At 55.5% G+C, this 20,547-nt stretch overlaps 1 protein-coding gene across 1 annotated transcript; it reads right to left on the reverse strand.

Annotated features, from left to right (window-relative positions):
- Positions 1 to 6,187: 6,187 nt before the first annotated feature.
- On the reverse strand, positions 6,188 to 19,080 carry EFNB1 (ephrin B1). The gene is made up of 5 exons (XM_061135938.1): positions 18,166 to 19,080; positions 9,378 to 9,655; positions 8,539 to 8,631; positions 8,196 to 8,324; positions 6,188 to 8,042 (listed from the first exon to the last, which is right to left on the reverse strand). The coding sequence occupies exons 1-5, from the start codon at positions 18,291 to 18,293 to the stop codon at positions 7,630 to 7,632; spliced, it is 1,041 nt and encodes a 346-aa protein (XP_060991921.1). The 5' UTR covers positions 18,294 to 19,080; the 3' UTR covers positions 6,188 to 7,629.
- Positions 19,081 to 20,547: the final 1,467 nt, after the last annotated feature.

A 20,547-nucleotide genomic window follows, 5' to 3' on the forward strand; every position in this document is an offset into this window, starting at 1 on the left:
AGCTGAGAAGAGAGTACCAACTTTGCCTGGATTTGAGGGTTGGGAGGATACATGGAAAGACTCAGAGGCTTAAGGGTCTCTGTCCTGCTCAGGGACCTGTGAATAGACTTGTGTTATTGGAATGTGAGGTGAATGCAGTGTGGAGGGGTTGAAGTGAGAAACAAGAGGTAAGCAGGGGCCAGATCACCCAGGGCCTCAACCGCCGTGCTACGGAGTTAAGGGATGATTGACAAACGTGAAATGCTGAAATGGAAACTGAAGTTGACAAGACAGGATAGAGTTTGGGAAAAATCACTTTGGCTGCTGTTTGCAAGAGAGAGGGATAGATGGAGGCAGGGATTGTAGTTGCAAGGTGCCATAATCCATAATCCAGGCAGGAGAACCAGTGTGGCAGCATTGGGGGTGATAAGAAGTGAGCAGAGTTAAGAGATGCTGAAGAGGCAGAACTAAAGGATAACCCAGAAGTTTCTAGCTCAGACCCATCTGTGGCAAGACCTCAGCTGAGCTGGAAACAGTCACCTGTGCTCTTGTAAACTGGTCTCTTCCCCCTCTTTGGTGTTTATTTTCATTTCCTTGTAAAGTTCGATTCAGAAAATTCCGATCTTGTTTCAGCTGAACAGAAGAGAAAGGAGATTTTTCCATACCCTAGCTGGGATCTGGGTTTCCAGGGCCTCCCAGGGCCTTCCAGGGTCCAGGCTTTGCTGGTGGCAACTCCAGCAGCATGATGATACACAAAGCTTGGGAGATCTGTGAGGCTAGAGCCCAGGAAAAGGCTTGGCATGGCTTGGCAGGCCTGCTGTGGGGGATAAGAGCAGTTTGGCCAGGATCAGGGTACTGGAGGTGGGGCGTACACAGAGAGAGAAGTGAGCAAATCCTGCCTGTTGCCTGTTTGAAAGGAGAAAGTCTCCCTTCCCTGGGCAGTGCCCTTAAGTCATGGGCACCTCTGGCCTTTTCTTTTCTAGATTCTACGCTCCCAGGCTCCACTGAGAGTGCCCTGGATGAGTGGCTGTGCTAAAGGGAGGGATCCCAGAGCCCACAGTTAACAGCCATGGGTGGCGGTGGGGTGGGAGAAGAGGGATTGGGAAGCTGTGCGGTGATATGAAGGGGCAATGGGCTGAAAGTCACAAGACCTGGGTGAGGGCCAGTCCTGGTAAACTCCCTGTGTGACTCTGGGCAATTCCTTCTTCCCTCCTCTGGACCTCAGTTTTCCCATCCATCCAACTAGGGGGCTGGACTAGTAGGTCTCTAAACGCCCAAACAGCTTGAAAGATTCCATTCTCTTCTCTGAATCTGCCCAGGGGGAGGCCTTGGGGGCTGGGGCACAGGCAGGGGCTGAGAATTCCATAGCAATTTGCATGTGAAAGCATGTTACTGCCATGGCTATTAGTGTGTGCAGGGGGCCTGAAGACAGGGCAAGGACAGCTAACAGTCAGGCTGTCCAGAAAGGCCTGTTGCCCAGATGGGGGAGGGAGGGAGGGAGGTCCTGGAGGTGTGTAAGGGAGGTTGGACCACTGTCTTGGGTTCCCAGGGAAGGATGAATCCCGAGACATTTAGGGCCCCACGCAGCCTCGAGATGCCCAATCCTTGGTCTGGCCGCTACAGAGACCTCCAGGCTGTCAGGCTGTCCTTGTCAAGGAGTGACTTCAGAGCTGCGTGAGGTGCCACAAGAGAGGGGCCCCAGGGAGGGGGCAAACTGTTAGTGCATTTGCTTTTCCAGATCTGCTTTGACCAGGCATAAACCTCCCAGGGCCATATTTCCCTCAGGATTATGTGTCCTTTTGGTAATTGCCTTGTATAAACTTACATAGTTTGTCAATATAAATACTGTGTATATACAGGTTTGTTTGGTTCACTCAAACGGGCTCCTGGGAATTCAGGGAGAACAAAACAGCTGTGTGCAAAGAGGGCCCACAGCTGTAACCTGTGAGGGAAAAGAGGTGGCCCTATCAGCACTCTTCATAGGCCTCTCAGTAAGTCACTTCTGGTATTTGGGTCTCAGTTTCCCCATTACACATTTGATCTAGAAAGGACTCTCAGGAAAGTCCTAGCTCTACCATTTCCTGGCCTCTGACCTCTCAGATTCTACTGAACAAGCATGAGGGCAGTGAGGGAGGCAACCCACCGGTCCCCCCAAGAACAAGGGCTCTGTCCATCAGAATCCAACCGGCAGACAGGCCCCAGTGCAGGGTGGCTCCCAGTCTCCTTGGCTGCTCCTGGCACCCTGGGAGCAAAGGAGCCACCTGGAGCTTCTCCCTAGGGCCCTGGCCAGAATCCAGCTATTTACCTACTGCTCCTGGGAAAGGCTGGTAGAGACTAGTCCATGGAGCCACAGCAGTAGGTAAGGGCTGAGGGCACACATCTTTTCTACTTTGGCTTTGGGACGTATTAATCATGGGTATATTTTGCTTAGCCCCCAGCCCAGGTGGGATTGGGGATAGGGGATGCAGATTGGGAGTGAGACCTCAAGATAACTTCTGATGACGATGTTTAGGAACTTTGCAAAAGGCCAGCTTTGGTCAATGAAGATGGGACTAGCCAGAGCTTGGGGGCCACTCTCAAAGCAAGAATGATCCCTGGGAAGCACAGTCCCAGAGCTTAACTGGCCACTCCACACCTCGTGGGAGAAGCAACAGCTTCTCTTTATTGGTGCCAGGCATTCAACACTTGTTGAAAAATGGATGAATGAACACATGGAAGGCTAACTTTAGTACCCAAGCTTTTAATCTGTGTACCCTCCGTTCTGCCTCTCACATCACCACAGAAGCACTTTAAGAACTAACCAGACACTTAAAGGTCATTCTAGAATGTGAGGTCCTTGGGGGCAGAGATGACTATCCTGTTCATCACCGTACCCTAGTGCCCAGATTGCTGACTGGCATATAGTAGGTGCTCAGTAAATATTCTCTGAATAACTGAAGAAATGTAATCCCACTCCTCATTACCCAGACAGGGAAGTTGAGGCCCAAAGAGGCAGGGAACTGCTTGCCCCTAGTCAGGAAGAGTCATGGTAGATCTGGACAGGCTGTGGGCTCCAGCTTCTCAGCTCAGGGCTCTTTCCCCTATATCAAAAGGCCCCATGGCAAACTCTTCCTGCCCTTCCCTACCCATTCACACATTCCTTATCCCCACCCCCCCGCCCCAGCTTTCCCTCTTTCCTTTCTCTTTGCCTGCTAGATAATTAACCATTGGAAACAGAACCTATAATTACCGTCTCCCCCATGCCCTTAAATTGCTTTCAGTTTGGGTTCTATGACCCCTGTCCTGGATGGGGGTTGGTTTCCCCCTCAGCAGCCTCCCAAAGGGGAGCCAACCTAACAAGCACCAGCTGAGGCCCTCACTCCCCAGATCTGATGGCCAGCTGTACAGGAGGCTGGCAGCAGATGGGCGAGGAGGGTCCCCCAGCAGGCTGGGGCTGACTCAGCTAGGGTGTCAGTGGGACTGTGACGTGCCTGGGCAGGACAGGAGACCAGGCAGGCAGGCAGGCAGGCAGGCCGGATTTCCGAGAGTGATTGATGCCAGGTGGCCAAAGGGCCGCTTTCTCAGCAGGGCCCAACCTAGGATGGTCCCAGTAGAGCCGGGTCTTTTCTTGGGTCCTTTGGTTCATGCTCCTGTCCCTGCCTAGAGGGTGCCAGGCCATCCACGTCCCTGGTGCCTCAGGGAGGCTGGGAGCTTAAAATGGACCAGTGCAGTAAGTCCCAAGAGCCCTGGCCTTTCAGCCCCACAAGGCCCAGCCATTCAGGGAAACTGAGGCCTGATTAGCACCTGCTCAGCTTGGCTTCATTGGTGATCTAGACTCAGCGTGTGGAGGAAGCCAAGCAGCCCCACCCTCACCTGGGAAGCATCCTCTATCCCTGACTCACCGGGAGGGAGTTTAGGCCCAGCTGGAACAGGAAGGAGAGCTGAGGGTGGGGCCGGTCTGGGGCCCTACCACAGAAAGCTCACACCCCCTGCCTCCAGCTAGCTAGGCTTGGTCCCTCCCTGACCCACACAGACAGTAAGGGAATGAGGAGGGAAAGGCTCCCCTTCTTCAAGAGCCACAAGGAAGCACACTTGTCTCACCCAAGGCAGGCAAGGAGTGTGTGTGTGTGTGTGTGTGTGTGTGTGTGTGTGTAAGGGTGGGGTGGAGGAGAATCACCCTCTAGCAACTTCTGTTTGCTCACAGTATAGTAAAAAGACCTGGGCTTGAAGCCTCGCACTTGCGTTCACTTGATGTGTGTTCTTGCAATAGGTCTGTTTCCTCATCTCAAATATGAGGCCAAGAATTCTTCACCTCCTACCCTCACAGGGAAGTTTAGGAAATTCAATGAGATAACATGTGTAAAAGTGCATTTTTTTTCAGTGACAGGCATTGTCCAGGTGAAGGACACTCTGCTACAAAGGGCTACTGAGTGGTGCTGTGTGGCTGGCAAAGCACAGATGTGGAGTTCAGACCAACAGCAGCCTCGGCTCCCAGGCCAGAGCAACAGAGGTCACAAACCTTCTAGGCTGTTGGAGAAGCTGCCCCATACTTTGCTTTGCCCTCTCCCAGAGATTTTACTTCACATTCCCCACAGCTACTTCCAACAGGCCCCCAGAAACTCGATCCCCCATTGAGACGTTGGGGGCAGCCAGTGTCCTGGGCTGGGTGGTGAGGCACCCAAGGACACTCAGTTGGGGACGTGTGGGAAGGGCTCTACCCAATCCAGATCCCCCTCAGTTAGAGAAATCAATCTGGCCTAAACCAGCCTTGGGTAGAGACCCCTGGCCCAGGCAGGGGCCCTGCTCTGGGCAGGCAGTCAAGCAGCAGAGGCCCCATCTGATCCAGGCACTTCCTTTGGTTAATGAGAAACCAAATAAACAGCCTCTGCCCCAGCTGGCTTCAGGAGCACCCCAGCCAGGCCCAGCCCTGCCTGCTCCAGCCAGCCTCCCTCCCCTTCACCGTGCAGGTCCCGTGATTCTCCTCCCCTAGCCTTCTCTGTGCGCTTCCCACTTCCCTCACAGCCCTGCCTACTCCTTGGCTGGTGTGCTGGGGCTTCCTGCTCTGGATCACTAACGAACCCTCCCCTTCCTTCCTCCTCCTCCTTTCCTCTAGTTCCTTCTTACCCATTTTTAGCTGCTGGGATCCCACTTGTTCTCCTCTCCTGATATCTGTCTCAGCCATCTCAATAGCTAATCCCCTACCAAGAAGACTGTGGGCTGCTCCAGGCCCTGCCAGCCTGCGTCTCTGCTGTGGGACTGAAGCCAAACCCTATTCAGGGTACTCACTCCACTCTCAGACCCTCAGCCTGTGGGAGGGAGACTGGGTGCTCAGGGCTTTAACTGTCAGCCAGAAGCCCCCGAGTATGCCATGCTGAGAACTCTGATGTGCAGCAGAGAGAAGACTCTTCTGGCTAAGAAGCGAATGGGGAAGCCTAAAGCAGCCTGGTTACCCAGTGGGCCAAAGCTGAGACCCAGCTCTTGGGAAGTTAGTTCCATCCACCTCCAGGTGTCTTGAGGCAGGGCAGGGCTGGGCCTGTCAGCAGGTTCCAGATCTAGCCCCAGCCAGGTGGTGGCAGTACTTGTGGACACACCCAGGTCCCCATGGGAACAGCCCCTCCCCCATCTACTCTCTCAGTTCAGTTCAGTCACTCAGTTGTGTCCGACTCTTTGCAACCCCATGAATCGCAGCACTCCAGGCCTCCCTGTCCATCACCAACTCCCAGAGTCTACCCAAACCCATGTCCATCGAGTCGGTGATGCCATCCGGCCATCTCATCCTCTGTCGTCCCCTTCTCCTTCTGCCCCCAGTCCTTCTGAGCATTAGGCTGAGCCTAATGCCAGACTGGGCAGATGCCCGTGGCCTATGCCACAGTGGTGACAGGATGGAGAGGGGGATATGGTCACAGTATCTAGCAGAACAAGAGGGCAGAGGAACTTGTGATGAGGAAGGGCACAGAACACTTGCAGCATCTTGCTCCACTAGGATAGTCACCATCTTCCCACACCTGCCCAGATCACCAGTATCTTGGTCAGGTGAAAATCATACACACACACACACACACACACACACACACACACAACTCAATCTCTCTCTGTGTCTCATTCATATATTCACTCATACACTCACACTTCATTCCCCAAACATCACGACATCATTTTACACCCATTTCTCCATGTGTTTTTTTTTTAGTTCTCATTTTTTTCTAAGAAAAAAGCAACAAGAAAATAATTCAGAGTTTATACAAAACATCTTTACATTATTTTTTTTTCCAAAAAGACTAGTATTTACACAAATGGCAATAGAAACAAAAACAAAAAACCCTTTTGACTGCCACCTGGAAGGGGCTGGCTGTTCTGCTCCCTCTCCCACCTGGCTCTGGAGTGGGAAGCTGGCCAGGAGGCAGTGTGGAGGTGGATGGTGGAAGGCCCAGCTCCTTCCATGGCCACTCTGGGAGTGCCTGCAAGGCGCTTGCAAGTGGCAGTCTGTTAGCAGCCGTGCTGGCAAGGAGCCGGGGTCAAAGTGCACGGCGTGCTGGCCCAGCCCTGGACAAGCCTCTCCCTCTTTCTAAGCCCCAGACCAAGATTGGGGGCTAGTGGGAGCTGGGTTAGGGGGACACCCACCTGTGATAGAGCCCAGAAAAGGAGCAGGCCACCTGGCCTTATACCCGCTTAGTTCTCCAGCCTGGGCTTCTGTTTCCCCACCAGGCCAAAGGATGCCAAAGGTGAGGGGAGAACAGGGCAGAGGGGAGAGGGGGAACTCCCAGCTCTGCAGGGCAAATAGCCACCTGGGCACCTCACCTCCCTCCACCCCCCATGAGGTCATCTGCCTGCAGCAGCTCTCCTGTTCCCCAGGCAACAGCCAATTAAGACGTTAATTACCGTGAGAGTGAGGGAGGCAGGAGATGCCCAAGAATCCCACAAGGAAGGGATTTTTTTTTTTTTTTTTTGGTGGAAGGGTGGCAGCCACTACCCCATTACCAAGATCAGCACTGTAGAAGGAGGGTCAGTGGGGGAGGGTGAGACACCTTGCCCAATGGCACTCTTGTCTTCCCTCATGGGCAAGAACAGCCCTGGCCTGCCTCCCCCGCCACCCCCCGCAAAAAAAAAAAATGTCAAGGAGTTTACAAAAGAAATGCCATCCTAGGCTTCCTGACTGGTCACAACCTGCCCCAGGCCCCTGATACTGGGGTAGGCCAGGCTCAGAAAACCTGGGGAGGGGCTGCCTTTTCCATTTTTCCATTTTTCTTAAAAAAAAAAAAAACAGATGAAAATGAGTTGACAGCTAAAAAATGAACACAAAAACATTAAAAACAGTGATGATAGCGGACAAGCAGTCCTGGGAAGGGAGAAAGGGGGTGAAGTGGGGCAGGGCCGGGGGGGGCATCTCCCTGCCTGCTGTCCATCAGCGTCCGACCCTGCCCTCCAAGAAGGGGCACCCCCGCAGAGCCCAGAGGCCTGGCCAGAGGGGGAAGGCACAAGAGCATGGGGGCTGGGGGCACAAGCACCCCCCTCCGAAGCCCAGAGGGTGCGGCAAAAGGGGGATTATAAAAGCCAAGAAACTACAAAACTAAATACAAAGGTGGGCACAGCTGGCAAAGGGAGGGATGTAGGTGAGGAAGGAGAGGTGCAGTCCCGGCCGACTGTCCCTCGGGACCGAGGCTGCTCGGGCCCTCAGACCTTGTAGTAGATGTTCGCTGGGCTCTGGGGCGGCATCTCCTGGACGATGTAGACGGGGTGCCCGTAGTCCCCACTCACCTTCTCGTAGTGGGGGCAGTAGTTGTTCTCTGTAGTCCGTAAGGGGATGATGATGTCGCTGGGTTCGGTGCCCGCTGTGCCACTGCCCCCCTTGGGACTGGCCAGGGTGCTGAGCGAGAGGGCGGGCGCCCGCTGCTGCGTGTGCTTGCGGTGCCGCTTGCGCAGCTTCAGTAGCAGGATGGTCAGAAAGATGATGATGAGCAGGAAGATGACGCAGCCGGCGCCCACAGCTGCAAACAACGCCACCTTGGAGTTGAAGAAGCTGTCGGGGTCCCCGCTGCTGCCTCCATTTCCACCAGAGCCACTTTTCTCATCCTGGTTCACAGTCTCTGTGGATGGGGGAGGGAGGGGAGAAAGGTCAGCCAGGGGTCCCAGGGATACATGGCAGATCCTGGGCTATGCCCTGCCTTCCTTCAGAGCTAGCGCCTGAACAGGCAGCCAAGCAATGGCTTCTGCCCTCTGGGAAATTCCCATACGCTCACCATGCTTGCCGTCGGAGTCACCCATGGAACTCCGACCACCGGGGGCCTGCGTGGCCATCTTGATGGTGTTGTCTGCCTCCTTGCTGGGCCGGCTGGTAGTCAGCTGCTCAGGTGTCACAGCATTGGGGTCTACAGGTGGGGAGAGGGCAAGTTAGCCAGGGAAACTCCGGAAGCATAGGTGCCTTGGTTATGTAGCACCTCCCAGCCAAGAATGGTCTGGATACTGGACTTCAGATACTCTATCCCTGCTACCCCCTCTGCCACTACTCTCCATGTCCCCACAACCAATCAGGAGCATCTGTTGCAAAAGCCCAGCTGGGGAGCCCTTGGCCTGGATGCTCACCTTGCCCAACCTTCATGACGATCTTCATGGTGCGTGTGCGGCACACACCTCCCTCCCGGTTCTCCAGTCCCTCCAGACTCCCATTGGATGTAGCTGCAGCAAGAGGCCAGAGCAGTCAGGGGGAGGAGGGGTCTGCCAGCATTACCTAGAAGCTCTAGAGATGCCTGAGTCCATAAGAATAGAACTGGGAACTTGGGAGTTACAAGCAGTCCCACCCACCTGTGAACCTTTCTATTTATCTCCCACTAGGAAGAATCTGGGACCTAGCCCCTCCCACAAAGATGCTGCTCCTCTATCATGACCAGGCCTTGGCCCTTCTTTCTTAGTTGAAACTATGTGCGTCTTCTCATTGGGTGATGTGACTCAGGGGCCAAGCAATTAGAACTCACAAGGTGAGGGAGGCTTCTCTACAGACTGGAAGGAGTACTAGATTGGAGGTCAGGAGAACTAGATTGGAGACCCAATCCTCTCTCTCCCTGTGTGATCTAGAGCAAGAAGCCCCTTCACCTCTTGGGGCCTCAGTTCCCATAAAGAGAAAGGCTGAAGGTCTGCCAATTCTGCCATTCCCAAGATTAGATCTTAGGTGGGCAAAGAAAATAAGAGAGAGAGCACCATGGATTGGAGTCCTCTCCCAACTCTTAAGAGCCAGAGCGAGTTGGCAGTAGACCCCACGGTAATCGTTGGGGCCAGAATTCCAATACCAGGCTAGGAGGAGAGCATGCCAGTCCTCAAGGGGACTGGATCAGGCTGGGCCTGAAGTGTGTGTAGTCTCCTTGCACTACTCAGAAGCTCCCACCACTACAGGACAAGACAGAACCACATGGTGGGTAGGGACTCACAGGTAATATAGTAGTCATGGTGCTTCTTGAACTCCAGGCCCATGTAGTTGGGGCTGAACTCCTGGAACTTGATGGTGAAGCGGATTTCCTGCTCTGGCCTATTGCAAGTGACTAGCACATTGGGGTCAAGCACGGTGCTACAGGCCGCTGCCTGCTCAGGCCGCACCAGGTACAGCTTATAGTACTCATAGGGCCGCCCAGCTTCTGCTCGGGGGCAGATGATGTCCAGCTTATCTCCAATCTTTGGGTAAATCACCAGCCCCTTCCCGCTCAGGAACCTGCCCAAAAAGAAAGAGAGATGGTTAGCCTTAGGATTGGGGGTCTCTGGCCATTCCCAGAACCAGGAGAGCAGACAATGAGGACCAGGCTAGGCCCACTGGATGGAGATGGAGAGGACAGACATTCTGTTTCTTCAACCTTATGCTGCGGGTGGGGAAAGAGAACCACACTGCCAGCAGGGCGTGGAAGGGGTGGCCCATGGGCAAGGCTGCCAGGCTTTGACTGTTTGGCAGGGTAGGGCACTACCTAGCTGGGAGAGCCCTTTGTCCTAATGTGGCATTTCCGCAGGGGGCTGACGTGGCAGATGGGCTGGGCACCAAGGTGTCGGGTTTGGGCTGCCTGGAGGTGGTGGCCCTGTCCTCCTCTCACCTGCAGCACACTCACATTCCTTCATAGCCACTGCTACCAGCTCCTCAGCACACGCACATGTGTATGCACTTATGTGCACAGAACACAGAAACACACAGAACAAGCCCACACATGCCCTAGAAACCACCCCCGCAGCTCCCAGTCAACGGCTGGGGGTGCACAACCTATCTGAGACCCATGTCTTCTTCCCCATTCGTGCTAATCTTGGGCATGATAAGGAGATATGAACAGACCTTGCCTAGAGCCAAGGGATAATGGGCACAGTCTCCAGCCAGGTAAAGCTCCACACAGCTCTCTCCAATCCCCACTCCCACTGTCTGGCATCCTACCAGGACTCATCCCACCCCCATAATGCAAGAGCCCAAATCCCCAAATCTGACCAATCTCACTGCTAAGAAGAACAGAGAAAGGGGAGAAGAGGACCAAGCAGGAATGATAGATCATATAGGACAGGGCCCCAAGAACCTTGCTCACCTGCCTTTTATTGACCACACACACACACACACACACACACACACACACACACACATACAGCCTCTGCTCCCAATCCTGAGAGAAAATGGATAAATGCCTCCTGAGCCAGGTTCATCTTCTGATCCAGAAGGCCAGGCACTGGGAAATAGCAAGGGGATGGCAGCTGCCTGGGGCCACCGATTCATATCATCCTGTCCTTGCCTAAGCACACAGTAAGTTCTCTCAGCCATTTCTGAGCCTGGAAAATGTAGGAGAAAGAAGACATGCTTTGGAATCAGACAGACAGTGGCCCTTACAAGCTCTGTGACCTTGGATGAGCTGCCTGATCTCCTTAAGCTTCTGTGTCCTCTATAAACTGGGAGTGGTAAGAGTCCCACCTCTAAGGATGGTGGAGGGGAGACATGATGGCATGTACAGAGCACACAGTTGGCACTCAACCATTTGATTCCTGCTCAGAAATAGTCTGGTCTGACAAGAGGCAGGAAACCAGACACTAACACCAAGGACCTATAAGCCCAGTCTTGTTTCTTGGGTGGGAAAGAGGAAAAGATGATACAGCTCCATCCACAAGGACTTTACTGTCTAATGTGGGTCGGAAAAATAAATGGTTCACGCGGCAGCAATGGACAGCACCAGGCTATCTGGAGGCTATATGCAAGGATGGTGGTTCAAAAGGCAAGGGCTGGAAGCAGAGAGAGGAAGGAGACAGCTCATCTGACAGGACAGTCAGAAATGGTCCCACAGATGGCTTCTTGGCCTTTTGGCTAAGATGAAGTGTAGAAATGGTCCCACAGAAAGAGTAGGATGAGAGCAGTTCCCAGGGGAGGAATAAGAAGTCAACACCCAGCAAGAATAGACAGTAGTGGCTGGGACACAAAACCTAGGCCAGGGATTGTCCCAGTGATGGGTAGAGAAGAGCAGAAGAGGCGGAAAAGCTCAGCTGGGGTCAGACTGAAAGGCAGGGGTTACAACAATCAGTGTGGGTTTCATCCAGTTGGGGACAGACTCTCCAGCAGGAAGGGCAATGAAGAGCTGAAAGTAGTGCTTCAACGGAAAGAAGTTGATAGTGGAAAAACATGATTCCACTCCCCAAGGGCCCATTCCACAGCAGGGACTACAAGGGAGCTCAGTATCCTCACCTGATGGAGGGAAATGATATCCAAGGAGGTAAAGGAACTAGACCAAGCAGATGAAGTAGATGAAGAACAGCAGCCCTCTCTCCATGTCCAGAGAGGCTCCACTAAGCTGGAATCTGCCATCCTGCTGTGCAGGAGGGTAAAAGTCACAACGAGAAGGTCTCCCCACTTAGTACCTGGCTTTACCAAACTCCAGAGGGCCAGCAAGGAAGCAGGCATGGGATGGAGGCCCACACAAACATTTGAGAGAAAACACCTCCAACTCCATACACCACAAAAAGCCAAGAAGTTTCACCAAAGCCTTCATAATTCCCAAGGCATTTTTCACTTTCTAATCCTCATACTGGTTCCAGCCAGGCAGTAGGATTAGACAACTTCTAACAACTAGAAGGAACCTTTGAGAGCCACTGAGTCCAAGCTCCTCATGTGAGGGAATGAGCAACCAGATGAATGTTCCTATTGAGGGGTGCTCAAAGCCAAGCCAGGGAGCCTAAACTCACCAAGGATGTTATCGCCCAGAGGTCTAAGAGTACCTGAAACATTGGCTGAATCCTTGTACAGCTTCTCCTCCACAAGACCCTACCTGGAGGTGACAGCAGGTAGACAGAGAGCACGCATAGGGGTACAGGCCAGCTCTCTTTTCTAACCACTTGGCCCGCCTTACCCATCAGGGGCTTTTGTCAACTCTGAGCAGTCTCCCATCACCCCTTGGGTTCTGGAGCCCTGGAACCCAGACACAACCAAGGAAACAGATGTCTACATAGTGGGTAGGGGAATGGGAAAGAGAGAGGACTATTGCCCCCAGTACCCCCTCAGACTCTCATCAACCTCAGCAAACAGGATTCATAAATATGCATGAGTTTATTTGCATAGCAGCTGGCAGAGGGAAACTCACCTTCCCCTAAAGTGCAGAAGGGAGCAGAGCCTGATGAGACCCACCTTCCCTGACCCTGGTGCACCATGATGGTGCCTTCTCAGCCTCTTTCTTCCCCACCACTGAGAAAAGTGCATCTGGGCCTGTGAGAAGCCCCAGAAAGTGGCGAGAGGCCATGAGGGGTGGTTATGCAGCCTGTGAGAGTGAAGCCTGAGGTCAGGTAATTCGCTAGTCATCCTCTACAGCAGGGACCCTGCAGGTCTCCCTTTATATCCACCAGGAGAAGGGGCTGAGAGGAAGAGGAAGAGAGTGCCTAGTTAAACTGTTTACCCTCCAGTTTTCAAAAACTGGTACTCCCTCCATCATCAAACCAAGCTTTTCTGTCTGGGGCCACCCCCAGACAAAGCCCTTTTCTGGAAAATAAGGGGATTGACATGGCCCAGCAGGAAGCCTGCAGCAGGTCACCATGGTAACCCCTGAGGCCTTCCCTCCTTAGCCTCTGATAGCCCTTGGCACCCCAGAGAGCCACCCCAGGGAGTAGAAGGACTTTCAGGAGGTGGTCTGAGCATTCAGGCTCCTATCTGTGGCCTGCCTCTTCCCCTCCACCCTAACCCAAGTCTCTTCCCCAGGCTGCCTACTGAGCTTAAAGAATTCTAGAAGGGCAGAAGCCTGAAGGTCTGGCGCAGTAGTCAGTACTGGTCAGAGGCCAACTACCCCCTTGCTTCTTTGTCCAGCTAAGCCCCTATTCACCCAAAAACCGACAATTGACAGCAGAGAGAGTTTTGGATCTGCGGGGGTCGTGTCTAGAAACCTGCCCACATTCCACCAGCTCTACATTTCTGTCCCTCTCACCCTTCCCTCAGGCCCTAGGAACTTGTGGTCAGAGACTGGCCAAAAGGACAGTCCGGTCCTAGGCCACGCCACCACAGGTTTGGTAGAAGACTCTAGCCACAGCTTTGATTCAGTGACTCCGGCACCCCCAAGGGTGGCAGGACCAGTGGAGGACAGACCCCAAGCCAGAGCTCAAGTCTACACTCATTCCAGCAAGGGTGGAGAGTCCCCAAATTAAAGGCTCCTCTTTCACTCCCCCAGCTCCACCCAGCCCCCAAGGCAGCAGGAGCAGGCCTGGCGTGTCCCAGCAGTGCCCGCCCAGGCGTGGGTGGGCAGGAACAGCAGCTGGGTCCTGGCACACACACAGTGCTGTCAGAGGCAGGGAAGCCAGGAGAGCCCCAGAGGAAGTCACCCCTCACACACACACCTACACTAAACCATGCGTCCCCTCTGCCCCACCTGGCCAGCACTAGGGCCCACTGGGGGCTCAACAGCCCCTTCCTTGTTGTCTGCTTTCTGTGGGGTCCCTAAAAGGCAGTGAGACTCCTGGCCCAGAGAGGAACTAAAGCTGCTGTTTAGAGCTCAAGAAGAAGTGTGCCAGGCATGGAGCAGCCTGCCCTCAGATGGTGGCCTAGGAAAGTCAAATGAGGAAGCTGGAGCACTGCTCATCCCACGTGGGCAGGGCCTGAGTCACAAGGACAGATGCACATACACCTGTGAAGTGAGAGGGGAAGCCGGCGGCTAGAGCCAGCGCCTAGAGCCAGCGCCTCTTCCCAAACCCTGTCTCTCACATATCCCAAGGCAGCAGGATGGTGTGGAAAGAACAGCACAAGGCGGCTCTCCCTGCTAGGAGCTGACTGACTTGAAACAAGTCACTTTCCTTTTCTGGGCAAATGCCTCCTCATCTGCAAAATAGGGGCAATTCTAACTTCCCATGGCTGTTGGGAACATCCGATGAGCTCACATATGAAGATACTTTGGAAGTAGCAAGGTACTGCCCAACTGTTAGTTAGCACACCAAATACCATTTAGAAGAAGCTGAAGAAGCTTACTACACTCCTGGCTGCCAGTGCCCCTACCCAAAATGACTACCATGAAAATCCACCCAGGAGGGGCTGCCACAGAGCCCAGGGCAATTAACCCCCAATATGGCTGGTGAGCATCCCCCTACCTCAGCTCCCCTAATAATCATAGAGTGGATCATCCCCCTAAACCTACTGTTCCCATGGCAACCAGCAGCCTCCTGGCTGGCCCACCCGCTCCATAATCCAAACACCAAAAAACAGTGATGCACAGTAGTATCCAGGGCCCACCCATCCCCACCCACCACAGTTGCTGAGGCAGTGGAGAGCCTGAGAGGAGAAAGAGAACCCTAGATTCAGCTCCTGGCCCAGCCTCACCAGGCCCTTCTTGCCCTGGCCTGAATGCCTGGGGTTGGGGGAGGGAGGGAGGGGAACAGGGAACTTTAGGAGCTGCTGGGTTCCCATCGCTTTCAGGCCCCCACCTGTGGCCAATCAGCCACAGAGTAAAAGAGGTCAGGTCCCTAGCCGCCCCGGAAAGGGGCCCCCTGAGCTGGCCTCCCCAGGACTGTGAGCTGGAACAGCTGTGAGGGGGCTGGGACCAACACTTTGGCTTACAGCAGGCAAGCCTGGGTTGGGGTCTGCAGCTGCCCCCACCCATGCTGGATGGAGTCAAGGGTCCTGGATGCCAAGCTGAAACCCCCACCCCCACCCCTTGCAGGGAAGGTGTAATATGATCTCAGGCACATTCCCACTCCCTGGAGGTGGGGGAACCTGAGTGGGGGGCAGGAAAGGGTCAGAACGGGACTGAGAGACTGAACTGCAGCAGCTGGACTTGGCTGAGGACTCAAGTATGAGGCCTGCCGGCTGCCCCAAGCTCTCAGGGGAGGAGGCTGGAGGAGGGGGCTGCCCTGGGACCTTCCATCACAGCCCCCCACCCCCACCGATCCAAGCATGCTCACGCACTCTGGTTCCTCCCAACCTCTAGCGGGCCCAGACCCATCTTCTCACACTGCACTCATTGGGCAAATCTGACAAGAGGGGCCAAGGAGGCAGATGCTCTTGCCACCAGAGACTATCACCCTGGAAGGCCCCAGCACCAACTGGGGTAGGATGCTGAGAGTCTGGAGCCAGCCCTTCCAGCTCTCTTCTGGTCAGAGCTGGGGCTCCCTGTACCCTGGAACCTGGAAACATACCCCCAGCCCCACCACTTCTTTATTTTGATTTTTTTCCCAAGGAGGAAGCAATTAAGCAGGGTTTATAGGCACTGGGAGATTTTTTTTGGGGGGAAGGGGGTTGCCAGCCCCTGACAGGACTGAGGAGAGAAACCAAAAGCCAGGAGGAAGAGGGGAGGGAAGAGAGAAAATGAGCCTGTGAGGGAGAGCACGGGCATGTGCGAGAAACAAAAGGACTTGAGAAAAAGAGGCAGAGAGTGACTAAGAGTGAGAGGGAGTGTGAGAAAGAGGGAGAGCCGGGCAAGTCGAGCTGGAGAGGGGAGGTGAACGCGGCTCACACAGGGTGTGAGAGGGTGAACCAACAAGGGCCTGAGACGGAGAAGTCAGGCAAGAGGCAAAGAGGGAGACACGGACAGAAAGAGACTGTTGATTCGAAAGACTGTGGGAGCTCAAGGCTTGGGCGCGGTGGCAGAGGCAGCCCCCAGAGCTCAGAGTGAAGCTGAGGGCAGTGCCTTCCTCTTGTCCTCCTGCACCCCGCCCCCCGCAACCCGTGCCAACACACACAGACAGGCTGCATTCCAGACCCCGGAGTATAGACGGAACATGGATTGGGGGGGCTTAGGGGCACCAGGATCAGTCCCCCACTGTTCCTAGAATCTGCTCAATTACAGGATGGAATTCGTGCAGGTCCTACTGAGGCCCCAGCTACCACCCCCACCACCCCCAGGATGCCTGCCCTCAGCCTGAAGTGGATCTGGGAGGGGGGCAGATCTCAAAAACCTGTAAACTGGTCCAGAGCACTCAAGGCTCAAAACACAAAAAGGGTGAAGCTCAGGGAGATCTTGTTTCTCCCAGTTCCACCCCCCGCACTCTGCAGGAGGGCTTCCTTCCAGCTGTGGAGCAGCCTGCTATCTCTGGTTAGAGACCCGAGAGAGCAATTAGGTCACTCCCATGAGCCCCTGTGATGGGATACCCCAGGCGGATTTCAGCTCTCCATACTCAAGAGAGCATTTCCAGCCTCCACCTTTACAGGAGAGAACTGGGAGCTTCACAACCTTTCTCCTTGGGCTGAGCAGCCCCAGGCCCCAAGACCATTTTGAGTCCCTGCTGTTAGCAGAGCACTGTGCCCAGTTTGGCTTCTGAGTAAAGAAGAAATTCTTGTCAATCCCTTTCCTTGTACCCTGACCCTGGTTTAGACATCCCACTAACCGATAAATAGGACCCTACCTCAACTCAAGGAGAAGAGAACTAAAGAAGCTGCCCTCTTCCACTCCAGAGCTGAGACATGCACCGCCCCTGGAACCTAAGAGGCCAAGGCAGGCAGGAGCTCAGGAAGTTAGCGGGGAGCCCAGGAGAGTGGACAGAAAGAGATTCCAGATATAGGAATCATACAGATAGGACAGGCCTAGGGCCCCCAGTTTCCCACTAAGTGAGGTGTCCGCACACTGCTGGGCCCTCCAGAAAACAGGAAGGAAGAGCAATTTTGACCCTGGGTTCCAACCTAAGTCCTGGATGCCAAAAGAGAAAAAGGTCCAGAGGTCACTACACAACCCAGCGACTCCCCACTAACAGCCCAGAAACCATTGAGCCACCGCCCTGAAAGGTGTGTGGTTGGGGCGGGGGGGGGGGGGGGGGGGGGGTTGGGCGAGGATTGTGAAAGGGAAGAATAGAGAAAAGAAAGGATCTCCTCTACATAAACTGCCTCCCCAACCCCTTTGGGAAAGCTAAGCACAACTCCCCAATCTGAGGGACGGGGAGATGGGGAGGAGCAATGGGACCAGCCTGGGCAGGAATCTTTCATTTGCCACCCACCTCCCTCGCCAGCTCGGCCGCCACACTCCACCCTGGCCAGCCCTGGAAGCTCTGCTGTCGGCTCCATTGGACCCCCGACGGGCGATGGATCGAACCCCCTCCCCAACAAAACCCCTTTCCCACTCCGCCCCTCTCCACCCGCCGCCTTTGTGAGCCTGGGAGCGGCGCCCGCCCTTCCACGGCCCCAGCAGGGAGAAAGGTGGCGGCGGGGGGGGGGGGGGGGGCGCGAGGGCTGGAAGAGGCAGCAAAAAGAAAAGCTAGGGAGGCGAACTGGGAAGAAAGAAATGAAAATGGGAGAAGCCTGAATCAGGATACAGGCGCTACCACCCGCTCCAAGCGCGAAGTCCCGCGCCGCGGTCCCTTCACTGCTAAACAAACGGGGAACCCGTGTTCTAGCCTCTTCCCCTGCCCAGGTCAAGCTCGCCCCGACTCCCCAACCCCGCCAGCGGCTCTCCGCGAAAACCGCCACGTTCCCAGGGGCCCTAAAGGGGGCTGCTTTCTATCCCCCACCCAGCTCTCCGGTGCGCTCTAGAGCGCTCCGACTCCCAGCTCTGCCCGGCGCGACAATCTTGACTTGATTTGGGACGTGCGGAGGAGAGAGCCGAGAAGCCGAGGGGTCACAATCCAGCCAAGTGCCCCCACCCAACCCCGCCGCACCCTTCCCCGCCCGTCCGCAGGGAAACACACTCGAAAAAGCCAGAGACAAAATAGGGCGCCGCTCCTCCTCTGAACACCTTCCCACAGGCGCTCGGGGGCGCACGGCCTCACCCCGAAGGAGTGCCTCCCACCCTCAGGGACCAGAAGAGATAAGTTACTCACTTGGGGTTGAGAGAGCTCCAGGACACCGGCTCCAGATTCTTGGCCAACGGCGTGGCGAGCCGGCATAGCGCCAACACGACCATCGCGACAAGCCACTTGCCGAGCCAACGCTGGCCAGGACGGGCCATCTTCCCGGGGGCAGGCTGCACTTCGGGATCCCCTGGCACCTCCTCAGCAAAGCTGGCCTCGCCTTCCCGTGCCGCGCTGCGCTCCGAACCTCTCAGGCGCCCATCCTCCGCAGCCGCCGGCCTTGAAGTGCTCCCCTCCCGCCGGCTTTGGTGTCTTTCTTCTCCGCCCCGCCGGCCAGGAGGACTCACTGGGCAGCCGCCCCCAACTCCGGCATGAGCTGCGGCCTCCGAGGGCTCGCTCCCCTGGCCTCTCTGCCACACGAAGCGCGACGGGGGCTCTGCCCCCCACCGGAGGATCCCTTCCGATTCCGCTCGGCTCCCCGAGACCGTTTGGGACTGTGTGCCCTCTCCCCGACGGGGTCTCCCCGCTGGGGACTTGGTGGCCGCCCCGACGCCTCAACCGTCCTGGAATCGGCCCCCCTGGGAAGAAGTGGGAGTCTTCCCACCACAAGAGCTCGATCCGGGGGCTCCCGACCGGGCCGCCCTTGCACGGGCTCCGTTCCTCCAGGCCACACTGGAACTCCGGGCTGGGCGCCCCCCGACAGCTTCGACTTCAGCGCGGGCCCCGCTTAGTGTATTTAGAAGAGCGGGGAGACGCTGCCGAGCAAGCCAGTATCATCAGTTTGCGCCTCTGAAGCCTAGGCGTTTGGCCTGGCAGCCCAGTCGCCGAGTCCTAGCTTCCCGGCGACTGCGCCCGAGGGTCTGCGTTCAGCGCGAGGCTCACACACCTCCCACTGCTGTCCAGCACGCATAGACTCCCTCCGCTGCTGCTGAGCTGTCTACTCCCCTGCTCAGGCGTACGCAAGGCCAACCCTACTCGTTTTAGCCAATAGCAAGCTCCGTAACGGGGTCCTTGCCCTGCACCACGCCCCTGGAAGAGGAAGGGGGCGGGGTTTCGGGAACTCTTAAGGACGCCGCACTCTCGATGGCACCAATCTGAGTGTGCGGCTCGTGCGGTTAGGGATGGGTCCCGCCTAGTCCTGTTCTCAGAGCGCTCTGCCCGTGGGAAGTTGGCGCTCCTCTAGAGCTGTTGGCCTGCTCTGCTCCCTGCGCGCCTGTTCAACACTCCGGCCCACTGCCCTGGGCCAGACAGGTCCTGTCACGAGTATCCCGGGAAAGTACTGCCATTCTTGTTACACACGCGAGCCCTTAAGTTTTTGCTCCATGCCCACCACTGTGGCAAAGATAACTTGTTTACTGCCTGTCCCTTCTCTCGCAGGACTCTGGTAGGCTTTCCTCCTTTCACCTTCGCAATGCAGTCGCCACTTGCACATGGACCCGGAGTCCTGAACAGACAAATGGATATCGGTGGGTGCTGGAATCTCAGGGGGGTCGAGTAGGGAAAAGAGGAGGGTGGGGGAGAATTTCTTCGCTCCTGGGGAGTAGGCCTTGGAAATCTCAACTTTGGAGAAGAGCCTTGTGGGACACCAGGAACCCAGATTTCGAGTCTTGTCCTGTCTGAAGGTATGGGCAAGGCCCCGAGATAGGCCAGCGGGAATGAGAGGGCACCTCGATAAAGAATGACACAAAGAGGAAAGGTTATAGGGCAGAGGCACCTTTAGAAAATGCAAAAGCAGATGCCCTGGCCCCAGCACACCAGACTCCAGCGCCTCCCAGGCTCGCCATCTGGGTCTTTGTCTCCCAGCCCTGGCCTGTTCTCCCCGCCCCTCCTCGCTTCTTTGCTTATAACTTTGGCTCAATCCCATAGCTCAGACCCTCCAGGTCCGACCCACTCTCCCTCGTCGGACCTCAACAGATGTACCCACATGCTAATGTCTCCCCCTACTGGACTTTTATAACACTGCCGGCGCCTGGGACCGACCGAGAGTGCCCACTCCAACAGGAGCGTGGCACACACGAGCCTGGCACACGCGCTCGAGCGCAAGACCCAGGACAGGGTAGTGGCCTTGGCTAGAACCGCGGTCCCCTATGGGGAGGAAGAGAGAGCACTAGGAGGAAGATCTGAGTTTGGAGTTGGCTCAGGGATTTGCCGAGGACTTAAAATCCCTTTGCTGCTGCTTTATGGAGATAATTAGCAACATTCCCGAAGTGCTCTGCCATTTACAGTTTCCTGTCCTTCTCTCACTTAAAGAGGAGGCTGAGTTACTGACTTTCTCACTGGATCCTCTGATGACCTCTTTGGTTCATAGAGTGGACCTATATTTGGGGGAAACAAAGAGAGGGAAGTGGGTTATTCTCACTTCCAGGAGAGGAAGTGGGTTACTCTCACTTTCAGGAACAGGGCCTAGAGGAT

The sequence above is a fragment of the Dama dama genome, chromosome X, assembly GCF_033118175.1.
Source record: "Dama dama isolate Ldn47 chromosome X, ASM3311817v1, whole genome shotgun sequence".
Classification (NCBI taxonomy): domain Eukaryota; kingdom Metazoa; phylum Chordata; class Mammalia; order Artiodactyla; family Cervidae; genus Dama; species Dama dama.